Genomic DNA, 25274 nt, shown 5'->3' on the forward strand with positions numbered 1-25274 from the left:
GATTCTACAGGAAAATCTTCTTCACTCTAAGTTATTTGGCAAGTGACAACTGCACTTCTACTGAAGTGGAACACTACTAAATGCAAACACCTGTTTGATTATAAAAACTGACTGAATCTGGCATTATTTTTCGGCCAGAATTTCTTCATTTCATTTCTAACTAATACGGAATAAAAATCACTTTTGAGTCATGTACAGCTTTATTTACATCATTCGTAGCTTGAGGTTCTTTGTAAAAGCTGCAACTTTGTACATTGTCTGAATCGAAGTCTTCATAGGAAGAACAGTCCGCTCTGTCCCTTCCTAAAAAGAGCCTCAGTGTTGGGGAGTCAAGTTTAGCATTTATTGATTTGGAGCGCAAGGTTCTTCTTGTACAACTCCACCCCTTCATTTCCTCTCCCTGGATGTCAAAGTGGGACAGAAGGCCTCCTGTTTTTCTCTGCCTCACTCTCAGTGCTTGTTGCAGATAGTGAGCTTGTCTCACTGCACTTGTTTCATTCCTCTGTTTGTCTCTTTGGGTGTTTTGTCATTAGAAACATTCAGTTTGGTATAATCTGACTAGTTCATATCCCTGCTTGGTGTTGTCCAGTTGGACAAGTGTGAACATAGCATACAAAATCCAGTCCGGACCAAATCAAGACCTCCTCAGAGAGGTAGTCTATATTTTGTTCAGGCATTTGGTAGCAGCACATTTTTTTCAATGCACAAATGAAGATAATATGCTAGCTGTGCTTTTGAAGTGCATTTGGCTATTTGCTAGTCGGCTAGCTTGTACAGATAATCATCCAAGTTTTCAACACTGGGTTTCCTCAATTTCATGTTTTTGTTCTGCTTTGTTCACTTATAACTTGCTAGTCCCTGCAGCCAACCATTATCTTGTTTACATTCTTGTGACCATTAAAGAGTAGAGAGTGATGTCACATTGTTCGTTGTGACGCATTCTGAATCTAACATGAGGAATTTTTACTATGTGAAAAAACAAACCAAATCATTGGGGACACGACATTGTTCACAAACAAATTGATTCCGAACAGGGGAAGCAAAGTAGCTACTTGTGAAAGCATCTTTACGCGGCTTTACTAATATAATGATAATTGGTCAAATTTGAGCACCTCCCCACAACTCTTCCGATCAAGGGCAGCAAAGGCTCGATTATCCATATCTCTCAAAGATGATCTTAACTGATTTTTTTATGGTGTGAGGTATATTAAGACTGAAACAGTTAGTTCTGAAAATGGTGATTGACGACCCCACTCGGGAATTTGCTAACACTGAGTCGGTCCAAGCCACGGACTCCTTGGCTGTGATGTGAAATGGAACAATAGCCAGTTAGGAAGCAGCGATTATCCTATCGTGTGTTAAGAGGGATTTTCCATCCCCAATCTGTTTGTAAAATGAGCACGTTCGTCAGTGGTAAATGGTAAATCTGTTCATTATTTTAGATCGCAAATTCCTTTGCAGATTTAATGAAGTGTTGTACTTAATAATGATTGAACGTAGTTAAAACACAATAAATAATAATATGATAATGATAGTAATAAATTGATGAAATATTTTTAATATAATTCTTCAAAGACAAACTGTTGTCAACTGTGTCAACCAAACTCATTCTCTGACAAGGAAAAGAGTTTGCAACCGCAGTTAAGTCACAAGATAAGCTAACAGTTAGACTAGCTTTTATTCCTTCTTTTACTATTACACTTTCTTTTTCTTTGTACGTTTTGGCCATCTTAATGCCCTGATGTACCATACTGCCTCTCATAGGTCAAGCTTGATACTGCAACAGACAGAGGACAGGTCACAATTATTGGTGGAGATATCATTAGGGGTGTCCCGATCCTCAGATATCGGTCCAATATCAGTCAAATTAAAAAAACAAACAAACAAACAAACAAAACAGTATCGTATTATATTGGTCTACATCCGAAATCTCCGATATTAGCACTTATGTACAAGCAGTCAAATTCAAAAAATACTTTATTTTAAATGACATTTATTTCATGGCTTCATGCTTGTCCATGTAGTTATATCTTTTTTAACCTTAAAGATGTAGGCGAATGCTGCTAAAGCTTGTTGGTTTAGCCCTTCCTTCCCAAAGGAAATGATCATTCACATAACAGGCCAAGTTTACCTTCCATCGTCCTCAGGTCAACTCAGTTAACCCTTAGTAAAGTCAACTTTTCACCATGTTGAGAGAAGCGTTCTGCAAGCAAAGATGTGTAATTCCAAGGCGACGAGGGAGACGTCCGCCATAGCGAGCCGGCTCGGTAATATCTCTTATATTATTTATATCGTATTACAACCCCAGGTGTTTGCTCCTCCAGGTTGAAAAGTCAGGAGATATTTGCTTGATTTTTCTAAAAGTGTTTTGTAATGAGAAGCGCTGACTCCAGCGCAATTCGTCCCGATTGATTCCATTCAACTCTCTGGCGCACGCTGATGTTGCACAAACACGCCAGATCGCATAGCGAGAAGCACTTACAGTTGTACAAGTGGCAATTAGGCAGGTCGCTCAAATGTTAAAAAGAGATGAACGGCACTGAATGACTCAACTGGCTGGATTATGACTGAATCATCCCGCTTGTGTTTAATGTCATGCTGCATACATCGCTTCCGCTCCCACTCTTTGCTGGTATTGACATTAAACAGCCATGCTCGCCTTCATTAGTGCTGCCAGTCCATTTTCAGCAGTGAAGATGTCAATGATGATGATGCCCAGCTGTTCTGTGCTTAGCGCTCTCTGTGCTCCAGTATATCTCACTGACAGGTGGGTGGAGCTCCACTCCTGGTTAAAAGCTGTCAGACTACAATTGAGAGTAAGGAGGTGGGGGAAAAAAATGCAGTGGAAGTTGAACACAAGCACTTCTATGATGCCTCCAACGTAATAACTTTTAATAATCATACAGGAAGTATTTGTAAGCATTTTAACTCTCAAAGAGAAGCAAAACCTAAATAAATAAATAACTAGTGTACTCAGGATGAGGGTTTGAAGTAAAATCTCAGATTATTCTCACAAAAATATGATTTATGATTTTAATCTATTTTCACCTGTTGACAGAAAAAGTAAATTATGGAAAAAGCAAATGTTATTCAAAGCAAATTTGTTTGTTTGTTTTTGGTGCTATCGATTAATTAACAGCTAATTGATTATCTAATGAATCGACACCTATGTTGTCAAATGTTTAGACATTGTTTAGTTTAAAATTATTCAAATCCTTGTAATTTCTGCCTCTCATTAATAATTTTTCTCACACTTCACAAGTCGTCCATGAAAGCATTCGTAAACATTCCTTTGTAAAAGAATGCTTAATATGTGTGCCTATTTTCTAACATGTTACTGGCCAAACTAGTAACTGAATCATTATCAGTTGCTTTTACATTTTCTGCACTAGTGTCAATTTGAAATAACATCCTGATTTTAAATAAAGGAATGGGAATTATTTGTTTTTATCTGATTCATTAATTAATTGGAAAATAATTCACAAATTATTATTAAATTAATCCTTAGCCGCAGCCCTAGATTTGTTTTACTTCTCCTGATACCCAAAAACATTTGAAAATGTAAATATAGTGGTGCCTTCACTTAGTTTAGTTCTGTGCCAACGCTTATAACACAAAACACTTGTATCATCTCAAATCATCTTTAACCATAGAAATCTATGGGAATGCCATTAATCCATTGCAGGATCCCAAAAGACGTTGATCTTTCTAATACGACCTTACAACCATATTATTCCTCGAAATTTTTCCCTGAATTGCAATTGGTGTGACTTCAGACAAAGGTTGCTCCATACCTATCAAGCTTTTCAACAATCCAACATGCAGTCATGCTCATGTAAATGTACCTTTTTATTTACACCATCACACTTCATAATGCACAAGGCAGGAAAATAATATTTATTTTGTTTAGCAGGAGTACACAGAAAAATACAAATTTAAAAGTAATGTTTAGACCAGGGTAGTTTGAATGAGGTTTTGGTTCAGGGAGTTCATCCATCCATCCATCTGGGGTACTTTCTGGACTGGTTACCTGCCAATTGCAGCAGGGAATTTATTTAAATTTTAAAAAATTGTTTCAGCATCCGTGGAGTAGAATCAGACTGCAACATGATTGTTGCTGAATATTTTCATTCAATCACAGTTTACCACTATTTGGAGAGAAAAGAAAGAAGCTAAACTCCCTCATTGCCGAATAAATTCCCAAGGGCAGAAGTTAGCTGGTGAACGCATGAGAAAACAGCTCAGAGGAACAAGGAGATTCAAACATGAGTCACATTAAAAAATAATGTCAACAGCTCTTCTGTGCATGATGCAAGCTTTTGAATAAAAGGGAAAGGGAATGTACTACGCAATATTATTTGATCTAAATACAAAAAAAAAATAAAAAATACAAAAAAACAAATGTTTGTTTCCACATTGGAACCTCAATTCCAATGTAGGTGTGTTTTGTTTCTTAGGCCATTCTAATATGCTGATACATGCTCATGCCTGTTGATGCATCTCTGCCCACGCAGTTCAGTAAAATTTGGTTAATGCAATCATAAGTTAATATATTTTTTTTTAAAAAGAAGAAGAATGGGATGTACAATTAAATGTGAACTCTGTTTAAATTGAATCTGCTCTCCATAAAAGTTATAGGACATAAAAGATATTATGACAGTAAATTGCCCTGAGGGGTATATGTACACCAAAATCATGGTTTTGGTAAAAAAACAACAAAAAAACAGATGTGTTAACTTTTATCCCGCCGCGCTTTTGCATTTGCATTGACGTATTGCCATTTTAAAAGTCAACAAGTTTGACATTCTACCACAAGGCATCTGCTAGCCAAAAGTGTACTGTGAACTCTATACTAATTTTCCCATCATTACAAATATTCACCCCTGCATTTTAATATAATTTATTTTAAGGATGGATGACTAGTCTTAAATGGTCAGGTCAAGTAAAAAAAAATTGACAGGTTTTCCCTATGCTCACTTAAAATGAGGTAGATGGCCCTCTCTGGCCCATGGGCCTTGAGTTTAACACCTGAGCTTGCGCTGTATTGTTAACAATTTAGGTAAGACCTAGTTGCGCCCTCCGTAATTGTCCTGGTCGACGTGTTATTACAGTGCAGGTCAGCACTCAGCAGTCAGCCGCCCACGCCTCATTAACCCTCCACACACTCAGCTGGTTTACCGCGGCCAACTGTGCACTGTAAAGCTCGTATTGATGAGGGCGGCCAGCTTTTATCGCAATTAACGTTGATTTGTCATGACATGCTGGACTGATCACATTGTGGCTTTTTTTAAATTTTGAACAAGCAATCATGAAAATACGTGACTTATTATTAGATAGCGTGTGTCATTAAGAGGATATAAAGTCAATGAGCCCAATAAAGAGGGCTGAGTGTGTTTATTATGGGCTGTCATCAATCCGACAATTGCTGTATGGTTGTTAATTAGAGAGCTGGCAGCGCTCATATTTTCTGATATTATCAGTGGGACTCGGTTTATGGTGCTGTGTTACGTAATCATAATTTACGGTGTTTACTCACGGCCAGGAGGTAATTATTGATATTATTGATTATACTTCTAGTATTCAGCTGATCCGTAACTGCATATACTGTATGTAGGAAAAGACACCACTCTTGTGTACTTAATGTCTTATATTTCCAAGCACAGTAGAATGTAACAATCATTCTTGGTGTGTGAAAGAAAGAATATGTGCAATCCTGACACGGATTTGACCTCATCTTACGTTCCATCATTTCACTACTGTATGGGCTTGTTAAACATGAGTTACACTTTAAAATGAGCATCTGTTAAGGGGAAAACCCATCGTTTCCATGAATGATGAAGCTTGGTTTGCATGTGACATTGCCATGTTTGCATCATCTCTTCCATCATGCGCTTAGTGGAGGTGAAACTGATTTTAACCAAGGAAAGGGCAAGGCAAGCTAGCTTTATTTATTATAGTGCATTTTATACACACTGTTGTTGCTGTTTGACTGTCCTTAACATAGTTAATAATGCAATATGCATTTACAAACAAAAGTAAAGAAATAAAAAGTTGAATAAGTGGACTACATTTAAGCGCAACAACAAGACTTTGGATCATTTTTGTTAATTGTGTTAATCATAAATATGGTAAAAATAAGCATAGTTTTTAAAAAATTGATTTAAAAGCATTTACACTTTGGGCTGACTTAATTTCTAGTTGCAGCTTATTCCATTTGTGTGCAGCATTACAGATCAATGCTGATTTACCATGTTGCTCTCTGGCCCTCTCCTTCACCTGCTCGGCATATTTGTGCCCATTTTTCCCTCTTAAAATCATAATTGTGTCATTGTGGCCACTGCTGTGGACTAAGCCATAAAAAAGCCTCTTTCAGAAGTTCTGAAAATCATCTGTCCAAAAATTGATAAAATGTCATCTGATACAAAACAGAAAAATAATGTTTAGAGTCTAGAATGAAACCCATTTTCCCTAAGTTGTATGAATAATTCCAGGAAACAAGAAGGAATTCAAAAAAATAAATAAATCACTGAGTTTCAACTCGCTAAAAGGTACAATTTGATACAAGCTATTTATTTATATTAAAAAATATAAATACATTTGGAATTTAACAAAATCAGGCAGCAATTCTTGGGTGTTTTTTTTTTGTTTTTTTTTGTTTTTTGCATTAACAATGGTTCAAAAACGGAATGTACTATGATGCATCAGCAACAATACTGACAGAGAATGGGCAAGTGTGTATATTTGATATCATTCAAACAAAGGGATAGAGTAAAACTCCCGATGGATTCATTATTGATTAGGTGACATGTTTTAATGCTCCTTTCTGTTTGTGGTGACGTGATCGTGGAAAACTTATGATTTCTCCCAGCTGTATATTTTACTCTTCACTTTCAATCTGTTTACACTGCTGCAGATCATGAGTGAAGTAGTAATATATGAAGAAAATTAAACGTGTGGCATGAACAAGAATCCGACACTTAGCATTCACATGTTAGCAGCACAGTATCTGTACTTTGAATGCTTGACTCAAGAATTACATATCTTTGATGCCGTTTATCATAACTTTGAATGTTTGAGTTAGCGTTCAAACATCGTTGATGCACAGAAACATCCACATGTATCTGATGCCCATCATTACTTTAAAAACTTGGCTTGGGCTTGCTTTACTCTTCACATTTGTGTTATATTGTTTTAGCATTGTAAATTATAGACTCTCCGCATTGACATATTTTGCAGCACTTCTCCAGCATGCCTGGAACTGTAGTGAGGATTAGCGGTTTGGAGAGTGAGTCTCTCAGCATTCATCACAGTATCAGCGGTGCGAATACTTGACTTCGGCATTCAGATCATATTTTTGATACCCATTACTTGAGTCACTCACAAATACTTTTTTTTTTTATTTGAATGCTTGACTTTGTCGTATTCTTTGATGCACAAAAACAGTATTTGGAATGTTGGACTCTATACATTACAGAACCTAACCATCTACAGATAATATATGAGTGTGAAAAACTCATGCTTGATAGATAATTCACACTTTTTCTTATCTTGACCTTCTACATACAACTTGTTACAAAGGGACTTAACTAATGGAACTTATCTAATTGAATGACTTTTTCATTTTAATTTGTGTTAAGTTGAAAGTAACTTTGTTGCCAGTACTCCTTGAAAAATTATGTTTTTAAATCTCAGTGGGACCTTATTGGTTAAGTAAATGTTAAATAAATAAAACAAATATTTTTCATGCCAGAGGTCATCGTCAGCATGCACGACTTTCAGCATGCAAACACTGACTCCGAGCCTTCACATGTTCGATTCCCACGAGTCATGGTTTGCATGCCACGGCACACAACCACACGGGTGTTCTCTGGGCATGAAAGTGTGGCTGGTGAGTGCGTAGTGGGAGTGATTAGGCGTTGGAAAGACGGTGGAGAGATGTCCCGGCGCATGCACGCAGCCGCCAGCGCATGAATATCATCTCCACTGTGCCACTTCGGAAGTAGGTCACCCACCGCAACGCCGATTTGTTCGCCGCGTCTCCTGCTTCTCGCTCCGCCGATCGACACGAGAAGCCCGAGCGAAGCGAAACTAAACCAGCAGCGACGAAAAAGGGGATTATTATTAGGCGTGCGCGCGCGCGCGTGCGTGTGCGCGCAGGGTCTAGTTGGAAATCGCGACGGGACACGGAAGCTAGACGATGAACCGCGGCGGTGATTCCAGGCGGAGATGATCGCTTCGGAGCTTCTCTGAAAACACTCGCTTGTGATTCTTTAAGCCCCGTGCGCGGACTCCTCCGAGCCTCCGCGATGGATTGATCGACGATCGGCCTCTTTTGCGCTCGTCTTTTTCGCTCTCTCTATTTTTTTATTTATTTTTTTCCACATCTCAGCACTCCTGCCCCGGCATGCTGTCACACTGACCGCGGCCAAGTAAGTAGGCGAGTCTCTTTTCACGCACCCATGACAATACATGTTATTCCCCACCTTTCTTGGAATAATATAACGTAAATTTAGAAGAGATGATGTGTGTTGTTCGCTTTTTGCATCGACCTACAAGGTGGTGAGGGTGTGCGATGTGATGATGATGATGATGATGATGATGATGATGATGATGATGATGGGGGTTGTGGCGGTGATGATGATGATGATGATGGTGGTGGTGGCGCTTGTGTAGACTGTTTCCCAGCCTTTATTGAGCCAAGGCGCATATTTGACATGTGAAAAACAATCTTATGGCACGTCACTAAACAAATATGTCGTAAAAAGTGGATACAAAGGTTAGTTATGTACATTTTGTCATCTAGTGTGAGAGCATTCAACTATTATGCCTGTCACTATAAGTAGCTGGTGTAGATAGATAAAAAAAAAACAATTGATGTAAATGAATGATTAATTGAAAGTATACTATTTACCATGACACACCTGATGAGTACAGTGGTTGGTGGAAAATAGTCTTTCCTATCTTTTATTGAGCTAAGCAGGTATTTTACATTTGTAAAAAATGTCAAGGCACACCACCAAACAAAAAAACTATAAACTGCAATAAAGATGTTCTCGTCTTTTTTTTTTTTTTTTTACTCACAGTTGGACATCTGCGGCTTTTAAATTGCCCACAAAGCTGATATACTTGCAGGAATTGAAGAAAGACACCAACACAGAGCTTCATAATCGTCAGACAATTTTGGTGAAATTGGATATTTTGGCATCCATGTTGACGGCAAAGTAAGAATTTATTGCGCAGGGGAACATGTTTCCCAACTGTGCTATGACAATAAACACTTTGAATCTTGAATCTTGAAAAGTGGACCTAAGCTGCACACCAGCTGTGATGCTCCATAGCTCTGTAGGGGTTTGCACCCCCCCACAAACACACACACACAGCCTGCCTGCCTCCTCCCCTTTGCGACAGTCACCCGCGTGGTGTGCTCCCACTTCACTAGTAAATAGACACGTGCATGGCAGGTTGACTTCTCATAAGGGGTCCGTGTCATTCCTGTTCCTCCCTCAGACGTGGATTTTTATTCTCAGCACTTTCAAATAATCCCAGAGCCCCCGCAGGGATTCTTCTGACAGGTGTTACGATTTAAAGGGTCGATGTTATTTTTCTCCCCCCCAGAGCTCGGCCCCAAACCTCCCAAATATAGCTGACATCTACTTTGCCTTACAGTTACTTTCGCTTATCGACATTTTAAAAGGTGTGGACATGTAAATAAAATGCCTTGTAATTAGGGAATGAGAAATGTACTATCATTGATTAAAATAGACAACATGAGGCTCAGGCACAGTCTTTATGGTCATACAGGTTTTTCAAATTTGTAGACAAGAGACAAGAGATCCTCCTAATTAAGTCAGAATGTGCCATAATCTGTCACTAACCACATACCAACACAGTAGTAAAATCATAATTAAAACACTTCTAGGCCATAAATGTAAAACAATCCAATGTAAAACAGTAGGGACAGTCGTAACTGAGTGTATCTTCTTGTGCCGGGTGATGACATTATCATTACGATGCTGCTTCAACTTGTTCATTGCTTGCTATAAACCGGGGACCCCTTGTACTCACTTTTTGCTGACACAGTGACATAAAGGCTAAGTGCTTTTTTTTCCTCCATTTTCTGGTGTACATTCCGTTCCTTTTATTATTATGGATGACGAGCAGCCAGGGCAGTGTGTATACCATGTCCTGTTCTATGGTCATTTTCGGATTTGATCGCTTTGCGTCTCGCGGAGTCTTAACGCCATGTACAGTATGACCACTTTGAAGCTTTGTTCGACTTCAGATTTGTGAACCCCAGCGGCCAGTCTACATTCCTCTCTACTTAGTTATAAAAGTAGAAAAGCACAATGTTTTGGATCCCACATGGTTTTAGTTGATTCTACAGTAGCTCTAAACAGTCAAAGACTCCTTTAAAATGCCAGGTTGTTGTGATGTATGACAATGATGTGTGAAGTCTGATGAGGACAGGATAAATCATGTCAAAACCTTTCACATTCAGGTGCATTTTCTGACTTAGCTGTAGAGAATGTACAGTATACTTACAATACATAGGGTGCCTTTGAGCAAGGTATCAAACCTGAATTTCTCGGGTTTGCACACCCCAATCAATGTGACGTCTCCCTTGCCTGCATGCCCATGGAGTCTCAGTGCATGTGCATAATGGGGCTATGACTGTCAGATTTCAGGAATAGCATTTAGACCAAGTGACTGATTAACCTCAAATAAGGTGGAAGTCTGTCATTTCCCCTGACATTTACTCGCCCACGGCGCTAAAAAAAACATACACACAAATGGCACGAAAGCGATCTAATAGCTTAAATTAGGTATGTCGTCAACAAGTGGATGACATGTCACAGTAGTAATTGAACATCCCTGCGAAATTTATGATAGGTCGAGGAAAAAAAACGGGTCAGAGAGGATGCCAAGAGGCCTCTAACAACATTAAAGGAGTTGTAGGAATTTCTGGCAAGTACTGGTTGTATACTGCAGGCATTTCTTGTATGCACCATGTTTCTTACTTTGGGGTAGGATGGTCATCATGGCATAACAATGAAGCCTGTTTAAATTTTCCTCAAACATAAAACAGTGCGCTTGACAAATTTATTAGACCACTTGTCATTACGAATGAGAAGAGACCATCCAGCATTATGGAGTGCTTTGATGCGGACTCTTTTGCTATCAGTGAGGTCTCGACATTTATCATTTTGAACTGGAGGAATTTGAAGCAGCGTTCACAATTTATGCATGCCAATTTCCGAGCCGACTGTCTCGGCTTCTCTACGAAGAAAACAAATCAAGCATAACGTGTTAATTTGAATAAATAAACAATAACATTCTTTACTATTTTTTTCCTGTTTTTCGCAAAACAGTGGAGATCTTCTTGCAGTTTCTTATGAACACACTTTGCACGTGTTGCTCTCATGACTCCAACGAAACATTTCTGCTTCCTTGAACCTCTCGTACGCTGAGAAGAGTCATTGTAATCACGCCCACAACAGTGCAAACGCATTTTAACTGCACACGGCCGCGAAAATGCCAAAAGACAAAAACACTCATAGAAAGAGGTCTCAAAACTTGTCACTTACAGGTTTAGTTCTGCCCACAAGCACCAGCGGCTTTGATTTGCGAGGCTCCGTGGAGGTAACTTGAGCAGGGTCTTTTGCTTTGATGTTATGCCAAAGATGTACAACTAATACAGTATTTGAATTTGGCTTTGCAAAGTGTGCCAAGCAAGTGAAACTGAAAGTAAAACTACTGTTTGTGCATCTTTGCACTAGTGTCTCCTCTAAGCTTGGCTACACAATGCTTTAAATGATTTAAATTTACCTCCAAAGTTAACTTTTTAACTTTGACAGCCCTGATACAGTCCTACTCAAAGTAATGGAACGTTCAGGTCAATATGATGAATATGAGCCAAAAGTTCAGAATTCCAGTTTTTATTTCATGATATTTACATTTAGATGTGTTAAAGAACTCGGAATTACATTTCAGTCTCCTCTTCAGGAGGTAAAATGCAGGCTTGCTTGGGTTAATCCGGTGATTGATTTGGCTAATCCAAGACCTGGAGGGTCACTATGTGAATCCTGTTGCAGGCAGAAGAAGTTGAAACTAGTTGTTGGAGTGATGGAATTTCAACCAAACAAACACCCTATCCTCCACATTTCGGCACAGGGCCACAGTCTCCATTTGCGTGCCACCTCATTCTGACATTTGTTTGCATGCCTGCATGTGTGAGTCTATGCGGTGTGCAACAAAATCCACATCAGTGTGTAAATTGTATTTCCCACTGAGGTATCATAATCAGTGTAATTAAAAGTACTGCTGTCAAAGTTAAAGCTTTAACTCCAGAGTTAAAGCTTTAAATCCAATTGAAAATGTGTGAGGTGATCTATTGGGGGCTGTGCAGTGCCCTCACAATGTAACACATTTAGAATCCTTTTGCATGCAAGAGTAGGTGAATGCTGACAGACTCCTACCCCAAAAGACTGAATGCTGTAATTAAATCAATAGATGCTTTCGCCAAGTATAAATTTAAGCGGGGTTCTTTTTTTAGGCTTCTGAATTGAATAGTAGAGGTGTTTTTCTGGCAGCACATTGAATAGTGCTTCACATGTCTGCCTCAGGAGATCTGGGTTCAAATCTCCATGTTCTCAAAAGTACCCAAAACATGATTCTTCAGGACAACCAGTCCATGGTGTACATTGTCTCTTGAACAGTTTCAGTTTTTGAGACTCTGTTGACATGCGCAATAGAAAATTTAGAGACGTGAGGAGTTTTTCTACTTTATTCCGCATTTTATGTCCAGTTTTTGTACGACAGTAAATGACATCTTGTTGACAAACGTTGCTGGTCAATGAGCACCTGTCCTTCCACTGTGTGTGTCTGTGCTATTCAAATGGAGCGCCTTGATTTGATATCCACGCGCAGAAGCTTGACGTGCGTCTCCCCGTGTCCTCTTGTTATCTTCAAATTACATTTCTCTCTGATGAATTGCATTTCACGCTTCACAGAGTCGTGCGACAATAAGGGCAATCTCAGCCATTACATGCTTTGAGAACGGTTGGTGGCCATTCAAGATTTGACGGTTATTTCCATAATTTTATCAACTTTTACAATTTCAGCAATCGTTTTTAAAGACTTAAAAAACAGCTGGTGTTGATTAGAGCATAATTGGACACTGCCTTGTCAAATTATTACAGTAAAACTAAGCAATTTTGCTATTAATGGGCGCAATAATGATGACTCGAGCTCATCTGTAAGGATGGTTAGAGTCCCTGCTGAGAACAAAATGTAAAAATCAATTACAACTTGTTTTTGAAGAGATGCTCGTCTGTTTTCTGACTACTGTTGAGGTGCCCTTGAGCAAGGACAATGCCCCCATTTCAAAGGGTGCAGCTATTTGCGCACCCCTTTCACTGCGACATCTCTTATTTCATGTCTGCAAGTGTGTGATTGGGTTAGTCTTTACTGATTGCTTTAATTCAAATTTACACATATTTTGTTTTCATTCTGAGAGAGGTATGCATTTTTTCTGCCACAAGGTCTGTGGAGATGATTTCATAATGGAACATTATAGTGAATGTGAAGAGGGAATTTTGGATTAGTCCATAAATCATTTGCCTGTTGCACAGGAGAAAAATCATTCATCTCATTCGACAACGTCTCCTAACTCTAGATGAGCATGCAGAATGTTGACGTTCAGAATGGACTCCTCGGCCTTGTCAGTTCTATGAAGTTTTTTTTTTTTTTTTTTTTTTTTTTTTTTTTTTAATGATATACCCAATGAGCCACTCTTAGGGAAGCCACTTAAAGTCATTCAGCTGCAGGCTGTGTACATGTGACGTCAATTAAATCAGCGTGGCATTGAAGCACAGATCCAAGCTCATCTCTAAAAGCATCCGTCAGATTGAACAAATAATAATACATCATTGACGTGCATTGTTGTGCTACACTGGGTGAGTGAATTGTGTTCCTAGCGGGCTACTTGAGTCATCAATCTGAACAGGAAATGGTGATAAAAAGGCAATGGCTTTTGGCAGCAATGTCATCATATCATGTGGGCAAATTTGCACATTAACTAGTGCAGTAGTGGGATGTGAATAAGAGGAGCGCATACGGCCTGAGGCATTAATCTATATCCTAATAGAATAACGATAGCATGTGCACATTACATTAATATTTAAAGCCAAAGGTGCTTATCCTCCTTGGAGGGGGGGTCTTGAAATTGGTCGCAAATGAAGTAAAATCTGTTACTAAATGATGAATGCCTGATACGTTGACGTCACAGAATAATCTGTAAGCGACTCCTTCCGTCTCTCCCCAGAGAGCGTGCGTGTGGCCCCAGTTGACGATCCATGATGATTCATGCTGACGGCCCACTCTGAGTCTTAGAATCCCGTTGATGAAGACGAAGGGCGGACTTTCCGCTCCAGGACGAGAACATGGTGAAAGCTCAGCGACACCAGCCAGCAGAAGATGGGCAGCGAGGCAAAGAAAAGGGAAGCGGGCTGAGTAAAGACAAAGCTGGGACAAAAGAACTGAAGAGAAGAAAGAAGCAGAAGAAGAAAGAGTCGCACACATTTCGGAAGAAGACATCAGCGGGTAATGTTCGAGATGCGCTGGATTGTTGTGTCCTGCTCACCCGTTTGGAAGAGAAAGGAGTTGTGGGTAAGCAGAAGAATGAGCAACCAGGCGTTAAGGCCAGTAAGAAACCGCTATCTTCTCAAAACAGGACCAAAACTCACAACTCTCTTAAAAAGTTAAAGAAATCTGCTTGTCAACAAGCACTGGAACCAAAAAGTAGCAAATGTGACACCTTACTCATGTGGCCCCCTCTTGTTCCTGAGCCTCGCAGGAGAAGAATGGCTTCTCTCAACGCAGAGGCTGTCAACAGCCTGCTGCTCTACAGGTCCGATCCCTTGGCGTCCAGTCTCATTAAGAAAGAGCAGTCTTCGAACGAAGCGCCGTCTAAAGGTGAAAGCAGACCTCATAAAGCCAAAAAGGTTCTTCGGGGAGGGAAAACAGACCTGAAGGAAAGTCGTAAAAAGCAGAAGCGGTCCACGGCTGAGGCGCCGCCGGTCGACTGGTTGACTCTGTTTGCCCCGACCCCTCGGCGTCAGGCCGGCCTCACTGCCGCTACGTTGCTCAAACTCACCGGTTCCCTCTACGGAAGCAAGCGGCAAAAGAAGCAGGAGTCCAAGCCCGTCAGCGAAAGTAAAGCTAAGGCTTTAACTCAGGTTGAGATTAGCGGTAAGCCTTTAAGTGGAGCAACACTGCAGACCAAAAGAAGAACAAATCCAAAACACAATGAGCAGCTAAAGCACATTAAACAGGGTAAAGAGGATCCGGGTTCTCCGGACCAGGGATTCTGTAGTCTTTGTAAGACGGAGGTTTTGGATCCCGAGTGGAAATCTGGTGGACTGGATTGTTTAAAAACCCCGCTCCACTGTGGCTCCACACTTGGATTCTCCTTAAAAACAATCAAAGAGGAGCAGGAGGAGACGGATGTGTCAGCCTGCTACTGCTGTAGCCAGGAGAGATGTGTGGAGTACTGTCACAGACTGGCCCTCTTCCTCAAGGACAAGGCCGTCAAGCAGCCCGACGACGAAGGCTCTCTCTCCGAGGTGTTCCACCACCATCACCACCACCACCACCATCACCACCTCCACCACCCGGCAGCCATAACCATCACGCCGCACGCCTACGCCTGCTTCCCCAGCTACTGCGTCCACTTCAGCCACCCGGACGCCTCGCCGTCCTCCATGACGCCCCTCGCGCTGTGTCCAAAGAGCAGCAAGAGACCCAAACTGCTGCCCAGCTCTGGCCCGCAGCCCTCAGGGATTTCCCATCCAGTCTACTGCTGCACCTCTGTGGAAGCGTGCTACGGAGAGCCCTGCAGGATCAACGGCTATTCCACCTACAGCAGTGTGATTCCGGCCATTGCCAGAGGAGGATGCACCAAATGCACTCATGGCATCAATAGAGGTAAGTGCACATCAGTAAAATTTTTGTTGGCGCTATTTGCAATGTTACAGTTTTGTAGTCTTGGGGCAAAATAAACATCAAGCTTGAGGGGGGTTTTAGATAAGGAAGAATTAGGATTAAGTGAGGCATTTGCCGCTCTTCAATGCATAAATCCGATCATCCACAGGGTCCCAACTGGGGGTGAAAAATTACATTTTAAGAGGCGTGAAGACTCAGATTGGCAGTTTTTAATTCAGCATAAATTAAAATGTTCTACTCAATTTTGTATAATTGAGTATAATTTTATGTATATAGCAAATGTTCTGCTCTGCAGATTACACACTGGCAGCTCTAAGGGGGAAAACAAAATATTTCAGGACACCCAACCATTTTTTTTCTGTAGGAAATGAAAATAATAAAATTAAACTGTGACCATTGTAAAACCCTAATTGTGTTGTTATACTTTATAGTTTACCTTAACCTTTTAACGTTTCATTAAATGTAGTGCTGTCAAATTATGTATTTATGTATCTTTTAACGAATTAATCGCACAATTTTCCGTCATTAACTAATTCACTCCCAGCCATTTTCACTGAAGCAAGCCCCTACTCTCCCGGCTGTTTTACTGGGTTTTGACTGATTTTGCAAGGCCCACAGAATATAGTGTTCTATTGCTCTAAAAACATTGAAGAAAGATTAAAGTCTCTTCATTCATCAGGAAAAAAAAGCATATTTCTATCTGTTTCAGTTTTGCAGCAATTAGCATTAGCATATAGCTATTATTATGAGGCAGTGGTGCCCGGTCGTTCACCCTCTGTTCCAGGCGCCGAACCAAACAGGCATGTCGCTCAGGCTATCATTAGGCCCATTGCGACGGAACACCGCATTCAAATTTTTCCTCGTCGCACTCGGCAAGCCTTCCAGCTTGCCTCAGGTACGTAGCGCGAGTTTTAGAATATAGCTAAGTTTCATCATTATTCACAAATCTGCTTAGAATTGTTGGGAAACAGCTTGTTTTCATCATGGCCCTGGTTGATCCATTATACTTTGCTTTAACCTGCTGGTCGGTTTTGTAATTACTACATTTTTTTTCACCCATTATCTCCAGTTGAGAGGCTGCATCAAAGCCTTCTGTACGCTCTAGCATTAAAAAAACAAAACAAAAACGTATAAATACGTCGTTGGGACACAATACATTTAAAATGGCGCATATTTATACATTTTTATGAGTTTTGGGGACTTTTCTTCAAAGCTTGTAATAGGTGTTTACTTGAGTAAAATCTTGGAATTAATGTAACTCATCAAATAGAACGTATATTTAGAATCAAAGACTGTTCTAATAGCTTTCTTTTATCCTTGAATAGAATACTTCTGTAAAATACTGTGAAACAGAACTATCAAAATAGACTCAGCTTTACAGGCCATCTTTTTCCTCATGGAAACAATTCTCAGAAATTAAAGACATTACTTTAACACTATTCCCAGTAAATTAGCACATCAAGGGCAAAACAGTTGAGCTGCGATTTATACACAAACACACATACCCGCGATACAGAGAATGGATATATTGAGCGTGCGTTCACCAAGCAGTTGCGGCTTGTCCCATTAAGATAATCAGATGCGTGGCGACAGCAACAATTGCTATCATGGTGTTGACACTGAGTCTCTGGTGTTACTTATTTCCACTTACACCTTCTGATGCTATGTCGGAAGCTGGCAAAAATATGTGACGTGTGTGCCGTAACTCTTTTCCTCATCATTTGTGTCCTCTTCACCAACACAAAAATACATAAAGAAAAAGATGCATCACAGTGATGAAGTCTTGCGCGATATATCTGGCTCCCGCATTGTTTTGTATATGACGGGGATTCTAACATGGAACTTGACAGGAATTTTTCCTTCAAGTCTTGGCCAAGCTCCAAATTGGACAACTACTGGAGTTTCCATAGCAGTACTTTTCTAAAGGGTGAAAGTAGAAAAGAAAAGAAAACACTTCCATAATCTTTGTAACACAAATCATCTGAGTCATATTGGCTATTAGGAAATGCCATGCTTGTTATTTTCTAAGACACGGTAATATGACCTTAAATATGGAATTGGAAGAATCTTAGACTGTGCCAATAAAAATAAAAATGGGCCACTAGGTCCAATCGATTCCAATCATCTCAGGTTGCATTTGATAGTCCCAGAGTGTGAAGTCATTTTAAGAATATGTTGTCTTTTAGGGGGGGGTGGGGGGGTGGGGGGGGTCGCTCTGTCAATAAATAAATAAATAAATAAATAAAAGGGGGGGGTGTGTGAAAAATCTGATTAGTTGAGCTAATCCTCTACAGTGCTGACTGCATAAAAGTGTTACAAATTGTGAACCACTCCAACTATTCTCTGGATGTGCTTCTTTGTTGTTCTTCCTTATCCTAATGACTTTGTTTGCATGTGCCTTTTTCATTGTTTGGAAGTTTGCCTCGAACAGTCTTGACAAAACAAAAACTAAACCGCAAAAATGGTGGCTGTTTATTCAGCTACATACTTTATTGGGACAAATTTCTATTAGGAGACAATCTTTTATTTGCACGACAGGAATGCAAGACACTTTATTTGCTTTTGTGCTACTGTTTTGCTGAACAACACTAACATTAAACTTTGATGACAAGTAGGGGGCCACAAAAAAACAACAACATCCTGCTAGCCACAAATGGGCTCTAGGCTGTAAGTTTTAGACCCACGATTTAGCATGGTATTGATTCTTTGACTTTGTAGCCAAATATTCAAGAACACGTTACAGTACTAAAAACTCAGTTTGCTGGAAAAGTTGTGTATGCATCATTTAGCAAGCGGTAGATTCGACTTTTTCCAACCAGTAGAGAAGAATAAGAGGTTTTGAGTTTGTGTTGACATGTAGCCTGAAGCTTGCTATTGAGTTGAAAAGTGACAGTGCTTATCCTCGGCTGCCGTTGTTCTGAAAGTCATGTGCACCACATAAATATGCCATTGTAATGTTTGAGGCATTAATCTGTTGCAGAACTATCAATATGTGGGTGCACAGATAAGATGAAGAAGAAGGTAGAGTTGTTGAAGAAGAATGCATTGTTGAAATCTATTTGTCTGCTCTGTCCTGGGCCAACAACATCCATCCATCCATTTTCTGAACCGCTTACTCCTCACAAGGGTCGCGGTGGGTGCTGGAGCCTATCTTAGCTGGTTTTGGGCAGTAGGCGGGGTACACCCTGGACTGTTTGCCAACCAGTCGCAGGGCACACAGAGATGAACACCCCTCCACACACACAAGCACACCTAGGGACAATTCGGAGCGCTCCAATAACCTGCCATGCACGTCTTTGGAATGTGGGAGGAGCACGGAGTACCCGGAGAAGACCCACGCAGGCACGGGGAGAACATGCAAACTCCACCCAGGAAGGCCGGAGCCTGGACTCGAACCCGAGTCCTCAGAATTGGGAGGCGGATGTGCTAACCAGTTACCACCGTGCTGCGGACCAACAACAGCCAACTTTAATGTCTGAGACATAACTTACATTATTTTTTCACAATTTAAAACCGTCCCCTAGGTTTCTGCCACTCAGGTCAACAACTTCCCCAAGCAAATAAATACATTTGTTTGTGCTCATGCTAATATGCACATCCAACAAAACTCATTGCAACTCTGCTTATGTTTTGGCTTTGACGTGAAAGGCAGGCACTGCAGAATCCCAATTATTTGTATACAGGCAATTAAAAAGTCAAATTTTCACATTCCCCCTTGCATGAAAACTGTAAATAACCCTTTAATAAGAGCACAGCAACTATACACGTTGTAGATTAGTATTGATTAAGACAATAGGATAATCCGAAAGTTTTGTTTAGTACATTTTCACAAGTGCAGTGTAGTTATTAGGAGGCTTCGCTCTAATCCAAATGCCAAGGCGGCAAAATGTCTCTTATGGTCAGAAAAAACAAGTCATTTCAGTCCAAGCCACCCGGCAGTGAATGAAAAAGCCCGTTTGTCGTGAGTTAAACGGGTAGTTGTCAGCAGGTCACTGTTCTTTTTTTTTTTTTTTTTTTTTTTTTTTTTTTTTTTTTTTTTTTCTTTTTTTGAAGAGCTCAGAATTGTTCATTCGGTAGTCTTACCGATTCAACGTCTTGTCATCATTGCTCTTTTCCTTTTTTTTTTTTTTTTTTTTTTTTTTTTTTTTTTTTTTTTTTGTGTGTGTGTATGTGTGCGTGCGTTTGCGTGCGTGCGTTTGCGTGCGTGCGTGCGTTTGCGTGTGTGCGTTTGCGTGCGTTTGCGTGCGTGCGTGCAAATACGTATAAATTTATACTCATTCATTCACCTAAAACCTTATAAATATCCCATTACCCTTCGCCTTAACCAGGTACTTCAGAATCTTGCCAGAGTCGTGAGATTTAAATGGTCAGGAGACCAGAGAAAAGGTCAGAAAAAAAAGAAATAAAGAGAAAAGAAAGGTAAATCAAAGTGACATCCAGCACCGACCAAACACTTCCTGCCTTCCCCATGATTACAAAATCAAAGTCTTACGCCAACCCCGGAAGCCTCTAAATTCCAGCAAATTTAGCGAGATCTCAAGAGCCCAGAGGAAAAACTAAAGAGAGGAAGGAGGGAAGGATCGATAAGGCAGAGTGAGATCAATAGAAGCCAGTACATCCAATCCATCAAAGTGAAGTCCAGCACCAACAAGACCCCTCCTGCGTGGTTACAAAACCGGAGTCTTATGCCAACCCCAGAAACCTCATACTTCTAATAAATTAAGATCTCAAGTGACCAGAGGAAAAACTAAAGAGAGGAAGGAGGGAAGGATAGATAAAGAAAAGTGAGAACCACAGACACCAGCACCAACTGATTCAAGGGGCTGTGGGAGGGAGAGGGTACTTCTGTTGAGTTTCAGTAGATGCTGGTGCGACGGATCTGGCATGCATAAGGACCACCACCAAAGAGAGAAGCCGTCAACCGCGGTCCAGCAAAGCGAGCACCCCCCCCCCCCCCCCACCCCCCCCGGAATCCCCAGGCCGCGGCAGCACCAAGGCCACCCCCAAGCCACCCGAGCGGACACCGGTCAGCGAGCCGACCCAGATACCCGGAACACCCCCGCCCCAGCCCCGGCCCACACCCCCGAGCCCAAGGCCGCAGAACGAGGCCCAGCGGGCCCCCACAGCGCCCCACCGGTCCCCAGCCCCCATCCCCCCACGACCCCCCCGCACCCCACCCAAACCCGCCATCCACCACGACCCAGGCCCCACCACCCCCGACCCCCAAACCCCCGAACACACCCCGACCCCCAGCACCCAACCCAAGCAGGTCACTGTTCTGATGTGAACTAGAACATGAATACACACACAAACAACATGTACGCTTTCTGTGTGCATCAGCGCAACACAAGCTACTTGTGAAAATGCTCGCTCACATGCACACTGTGGTTTACAGCAGTACGCTGGGAGGAATGAGACTGGCGCTCTTTATTTACAATCTATCAGTGCTAAATCACAGGAGGAAACCACTTGTTACTCTCAGTATGATCGAAATAGCAAACATTCCACTGGCAGATTGCAACTAAACTCAGCAATTAAAATGGAAAAATGAATAACACTCAGTACATTTTTTTTTTCATTTAGAGTTTTGCATCGGATCTCATTGGACTGTGCAGGTGGAGCTAATAAAGTGTCCGTTCTTCCCCCAGACGACTACTCATCAACCCTCAATGACCACCACAGCCCGTCCTCCATCCCCATCTGTCCCAGCCCTAGAATCCTCACCGGCTGCCCCATTCCCTCAGTGCCTCCAGCCGGCCAATCAATGCCCCCCATTCAGACGCCTCTGTCCGACCCCAGCCAACCGCAGCCCCCGCTGCAGGTGGCCAAGGAGTGTCCGCAGAGCGCCAAGCCTCCCAGCGGGTCCCGGTCTGGCGCCCGCAGCATGGGCAGCGTCAGCTCGCTTGTCTTCCCACTCAAAAAGGAGAAGAAGCAGAAGCTGGGCTCTGCCGGCGCCAGAGGGCAAGCGCTTGCCAAGCAGCCCAAGAACGGACGCCAAAAAAGCACCAACGGATGGCGGCCCGTCGGCCTCCCCTTTGAAAAAGAGGTTTTCTCTCTGGTATGTAGGCAGAAGTCTCACTGTGCTACTTTATGATGCTGCCAACATGCGTCATGGTTTTTTCTTGTTTCATGTTCGGCCTTGATCTGTTTGGATTTCATGCCTATGTTCACCTTAAAAATTTTATATTTAATCAACTCCTTTATAAACATTGACTACGGCTGTTCAATTAATCGAAATTACATTACAATTTTAATTATTACACTCCACAATTACAAAATCAGCATAATCATAAAAAAATATTAATACTAATTTTTGAGTTGTTTAAATTTATACATTTGCACCTTTTTTAAATTTCATAACAAAATTTGTCTCATCCAAAAGGAACTTGGATAATTATAGTGTTTCAAAAATGTTTATTTGTCTTTATATTGTTTAAACGTAAAAAAAAAAATAAAAAAAATAAATAAATATATATATATATATATATATATATATTTGTACCAAAAAATAAATTAATTAATATCTATTATTATAAATACATATTATTGTAAATTCTATTTGGTCCAAAAGGAACTTACATAACTATAGTCTTTCTATGAAAAAAAAATAAAATAAAAAAATAAATTGGTCTTAATATTTTTAAATGTGTAAACATTTTCTTGTTTTGTACCAAAGAATAAATTATCATTCTACTGCACAGTGCAAGCTGCACTCCAAGCTACACTCCAACTTGAAATGAAAGAATGAATGAATGAATGAATGAATGAATAAATAAATTAATAAATAAATAATATTGAAAGATGTTTTTGGTCCAATTGGAACTTACATATGTGTTTCTATTTATTTTAATTAGTCTTAATATTTTTTAATGTTTAAACATTTTCTTGTTTTGTACTAAAAAAAATAAATAATAATCTTGATTATTATTTTTTTCAATAATTGAGCAGCCTTATCATTGACTGTAAATCTTGTATGGGTATTATTTTGTGTCAATTTTAGTATAGATAATTGAAGCAGTTGGCCTACTCCTATTTGAGTTGTTATTTTGTAGTTATATCGTGTTATGTAGCATTTTCCTCACATTCCTATTCCAATTTGTGGCTTGTGAAATCATCTTTCCTCAGATTTTTTAACCTTTCCTCCATTACTTGCTGAAAAACTCACCTTTTTGCTGCTTTTATGCACTTTCTAAAACACCCTAAGATACCACAAGATGGCGCCAAAGCCTTGCCTAAACTCAATGCTATCTGCTACCTTTAATTTCTCAGGGAGAAGAAGCTCTGGTGCCGAGGCAGTGTTTCCAGGGAGTGGAACGGGACGGAGAGCTGATCCGGGTCAGGGACACGGTTCTGTTGAAGTCTGGGCCGAGGAAAAAGTCTCTGCCTTATGTGGCAAAGATCTCAGCACTGTGGGAGGAGCCTGAGACAGGTAGCAGACATACTCTGATGGGAACGTTAGTTTTTATTTCGTTTTGAGGTTTTTTTCCAATTAGTTTTCAATGTGTTTCTGTTAGTTTTTATTAGTTTTAGTTAATTAAAAAATGCTTAGTTTTAGCCTGGTTTTAGTTAGTTTCAGCATTCGGTTTCTTTTTTTTTTTCTCACTTGTGCGCAATATGTAATAAGCACCCTGGTAAAATGAAAAAATAACTCATTTGTATTAAAAAAGTAGTTTCAGATAGTTTTTTTTTTTTTAATTATTATTTTAGTTTTTTTTTTTTCATTAGTATTTGTTAACTAAAATATAGCGATAGGCTGATTATCAAAAATACTATTGTCAAAATGCCAAATATTGGCATCGGCCTTTTTGCGAATCTGAAGGTCGATACAGCTGATATCTCACTGAGCGGTGAATGCTTGCGAACATAGCGGATTTAGGGTTTTGATCAGGATTTGTAAGACAATTCACAGACAATTTTTACTTGTCGCACAGAGCTGCATTTCGAACATATGCAGACAATTTCTCACAGTCTGCGAAGATCTTTGAAACCTTTTACAAACCCTGACGAAAACCGCAAATTAGCTACATTCGCATGCATTTGTTCCTCAGTGAGACATAGGAACTTTTCATTTATGGATTTATTTAAATTTCCCACTTAAAAAAAATATATATGCTGACACTGGTAACTCACTACACTTTTTATATTATTTTATTTTATTTATTTTATTTATTTTATTTAAGATATTATGTTGACATTTTGGAAAACTTTATTTAAAGTAGAAAACTTTAGGGAACTATTTACTTGCTTATTTTGTTTTAGTTTAGCTTAACACATACCGGTGACCCGGGAAGCTCCCTGCATTTTTTGTAATAATTTTTAAACAAAGCTGTCTATTTTTCAGTTTGAAATTAAAAGAAAATTTACTTTTTAAAATTTTGACTTTAATATTTTCTCTTTTACTGCAAATAAATATCGACTTGAAATATTGGTTATCGACTTCCTTGACTACTAACTCTTTGACCGCCAAAACCTTTTAATAATGATTAGTAAAATCACGATGTATGACGCCATAAAAGTTAAATGTTGTTGTTATGTTGTTTTTTCTAAGTGAAGCGCTGCTTATCAATGGAGTTGTGGAATCAAAAACAACCACTATCTATGGCCAGCAGATGGCAGCATTGCATCTCTTTTCAATGGGCTGCCGATGTATGAATTATAATGAAACATGACGGAATCTGATGAAATGGAACATTTCCAAGGATGACGTGACTGATCAAAACCTTCATCACATTAAATCTTACTTTTCTTTCTAATGAAAGAATGGAATACAGTGTCTTTCATTTGGTACCCACATTGTATATGTAGTAATAGCACACAATATTCTGTTTGCCTTCAAAGATGAGTTAAAATGCTTATAATCTGCTGGCACTGTGAGTGTTGCTTTTTTTTTTAGATAACCTGTGGCAGTAAAAGAGCTAATAATTAGTATCAGCCTTGAAAAGAAAACATTGGTCTATCACGACTAAAATAACCTTTTTTTCCCAGGAGAGCTGATGATGAGTTTGTTTTGGTACTACCGTCCAGAACACACACAAGGAGGACGCAACCTTCATGCGCATTGTCAGGTGACGATCGCATCCTGCTGCTTTCCCAATAAAGTCCGAGGCTGATAAATGAATGTCTATCACAGCTCACATGCTGCCTTCATTTTCATTCATCTGCAGAATGAGATTTTTGCGTCACGTCACCAAGATGTGAACAGCGTGGCCTGTATTGAAGACAAATGCTATGTCCTGACACTGGCACAGTATTGTCGGTGAGCAACACATTCA

At 40.1% G+C, this 25274-nt stretch overlaps 1 protein-coding gene across 3 annotated transcripts in view; it reads left to right on the forward strand.

The window, feature by feature from the left end:
* bahd1 (bromo adjacent homology domain containing 1) overlaps positions 1-25274 on the forward strand; it is a 40382-nt gene that overhangs the window by 10253 nt on the left and 4855 nt on the right. For 2 of the 3 annotated variants that reach the window (XR_013287553.1, XM_077538824.1), the window contains exons 2-6: positions 14324-15984; positions 21651-22060; positions 23272-23431; positions 24988-25067; positions 25167-25258. Coding sequence is in view for 2 of the 3 variants with exons in the window: in XM_077538824.1 (XP_077394950.1) it covers positions 14442-15984; positions 21651-22060; positions 23272-23431; positions 24988-25067; positions 25167-25258 (2285 nt within the window). In the remaining variant the exon portion in view is untranslated. Of the gene's footprint in view, positions 1-7848; positions 8430-14323; positions 15985-21650; positions 22061-23271; positions 23432-24987; positions 25068-25166; positions 25259-25274 lie in introns of those variants that run through there. The other variant, XM_077538825.1, reaches the window with a different exon arrangement.

This window comes from Festucalex cinctus, chromosome 12 (genome assembly GCF_051991245.1).
Source record: "Festucalex cinctus isolate MCC-2025b chromosome 12, RoL_Fcin_1.0, whole genome shotgun sequence".
Classification (NCBI taxonomy): domain Eukaryota; kingdom Metazoa; phylum Chordata; class Actinopteri; order Syngnathiformes; family Syngnathidae; genus Festucalex; species Festucalex cinctus.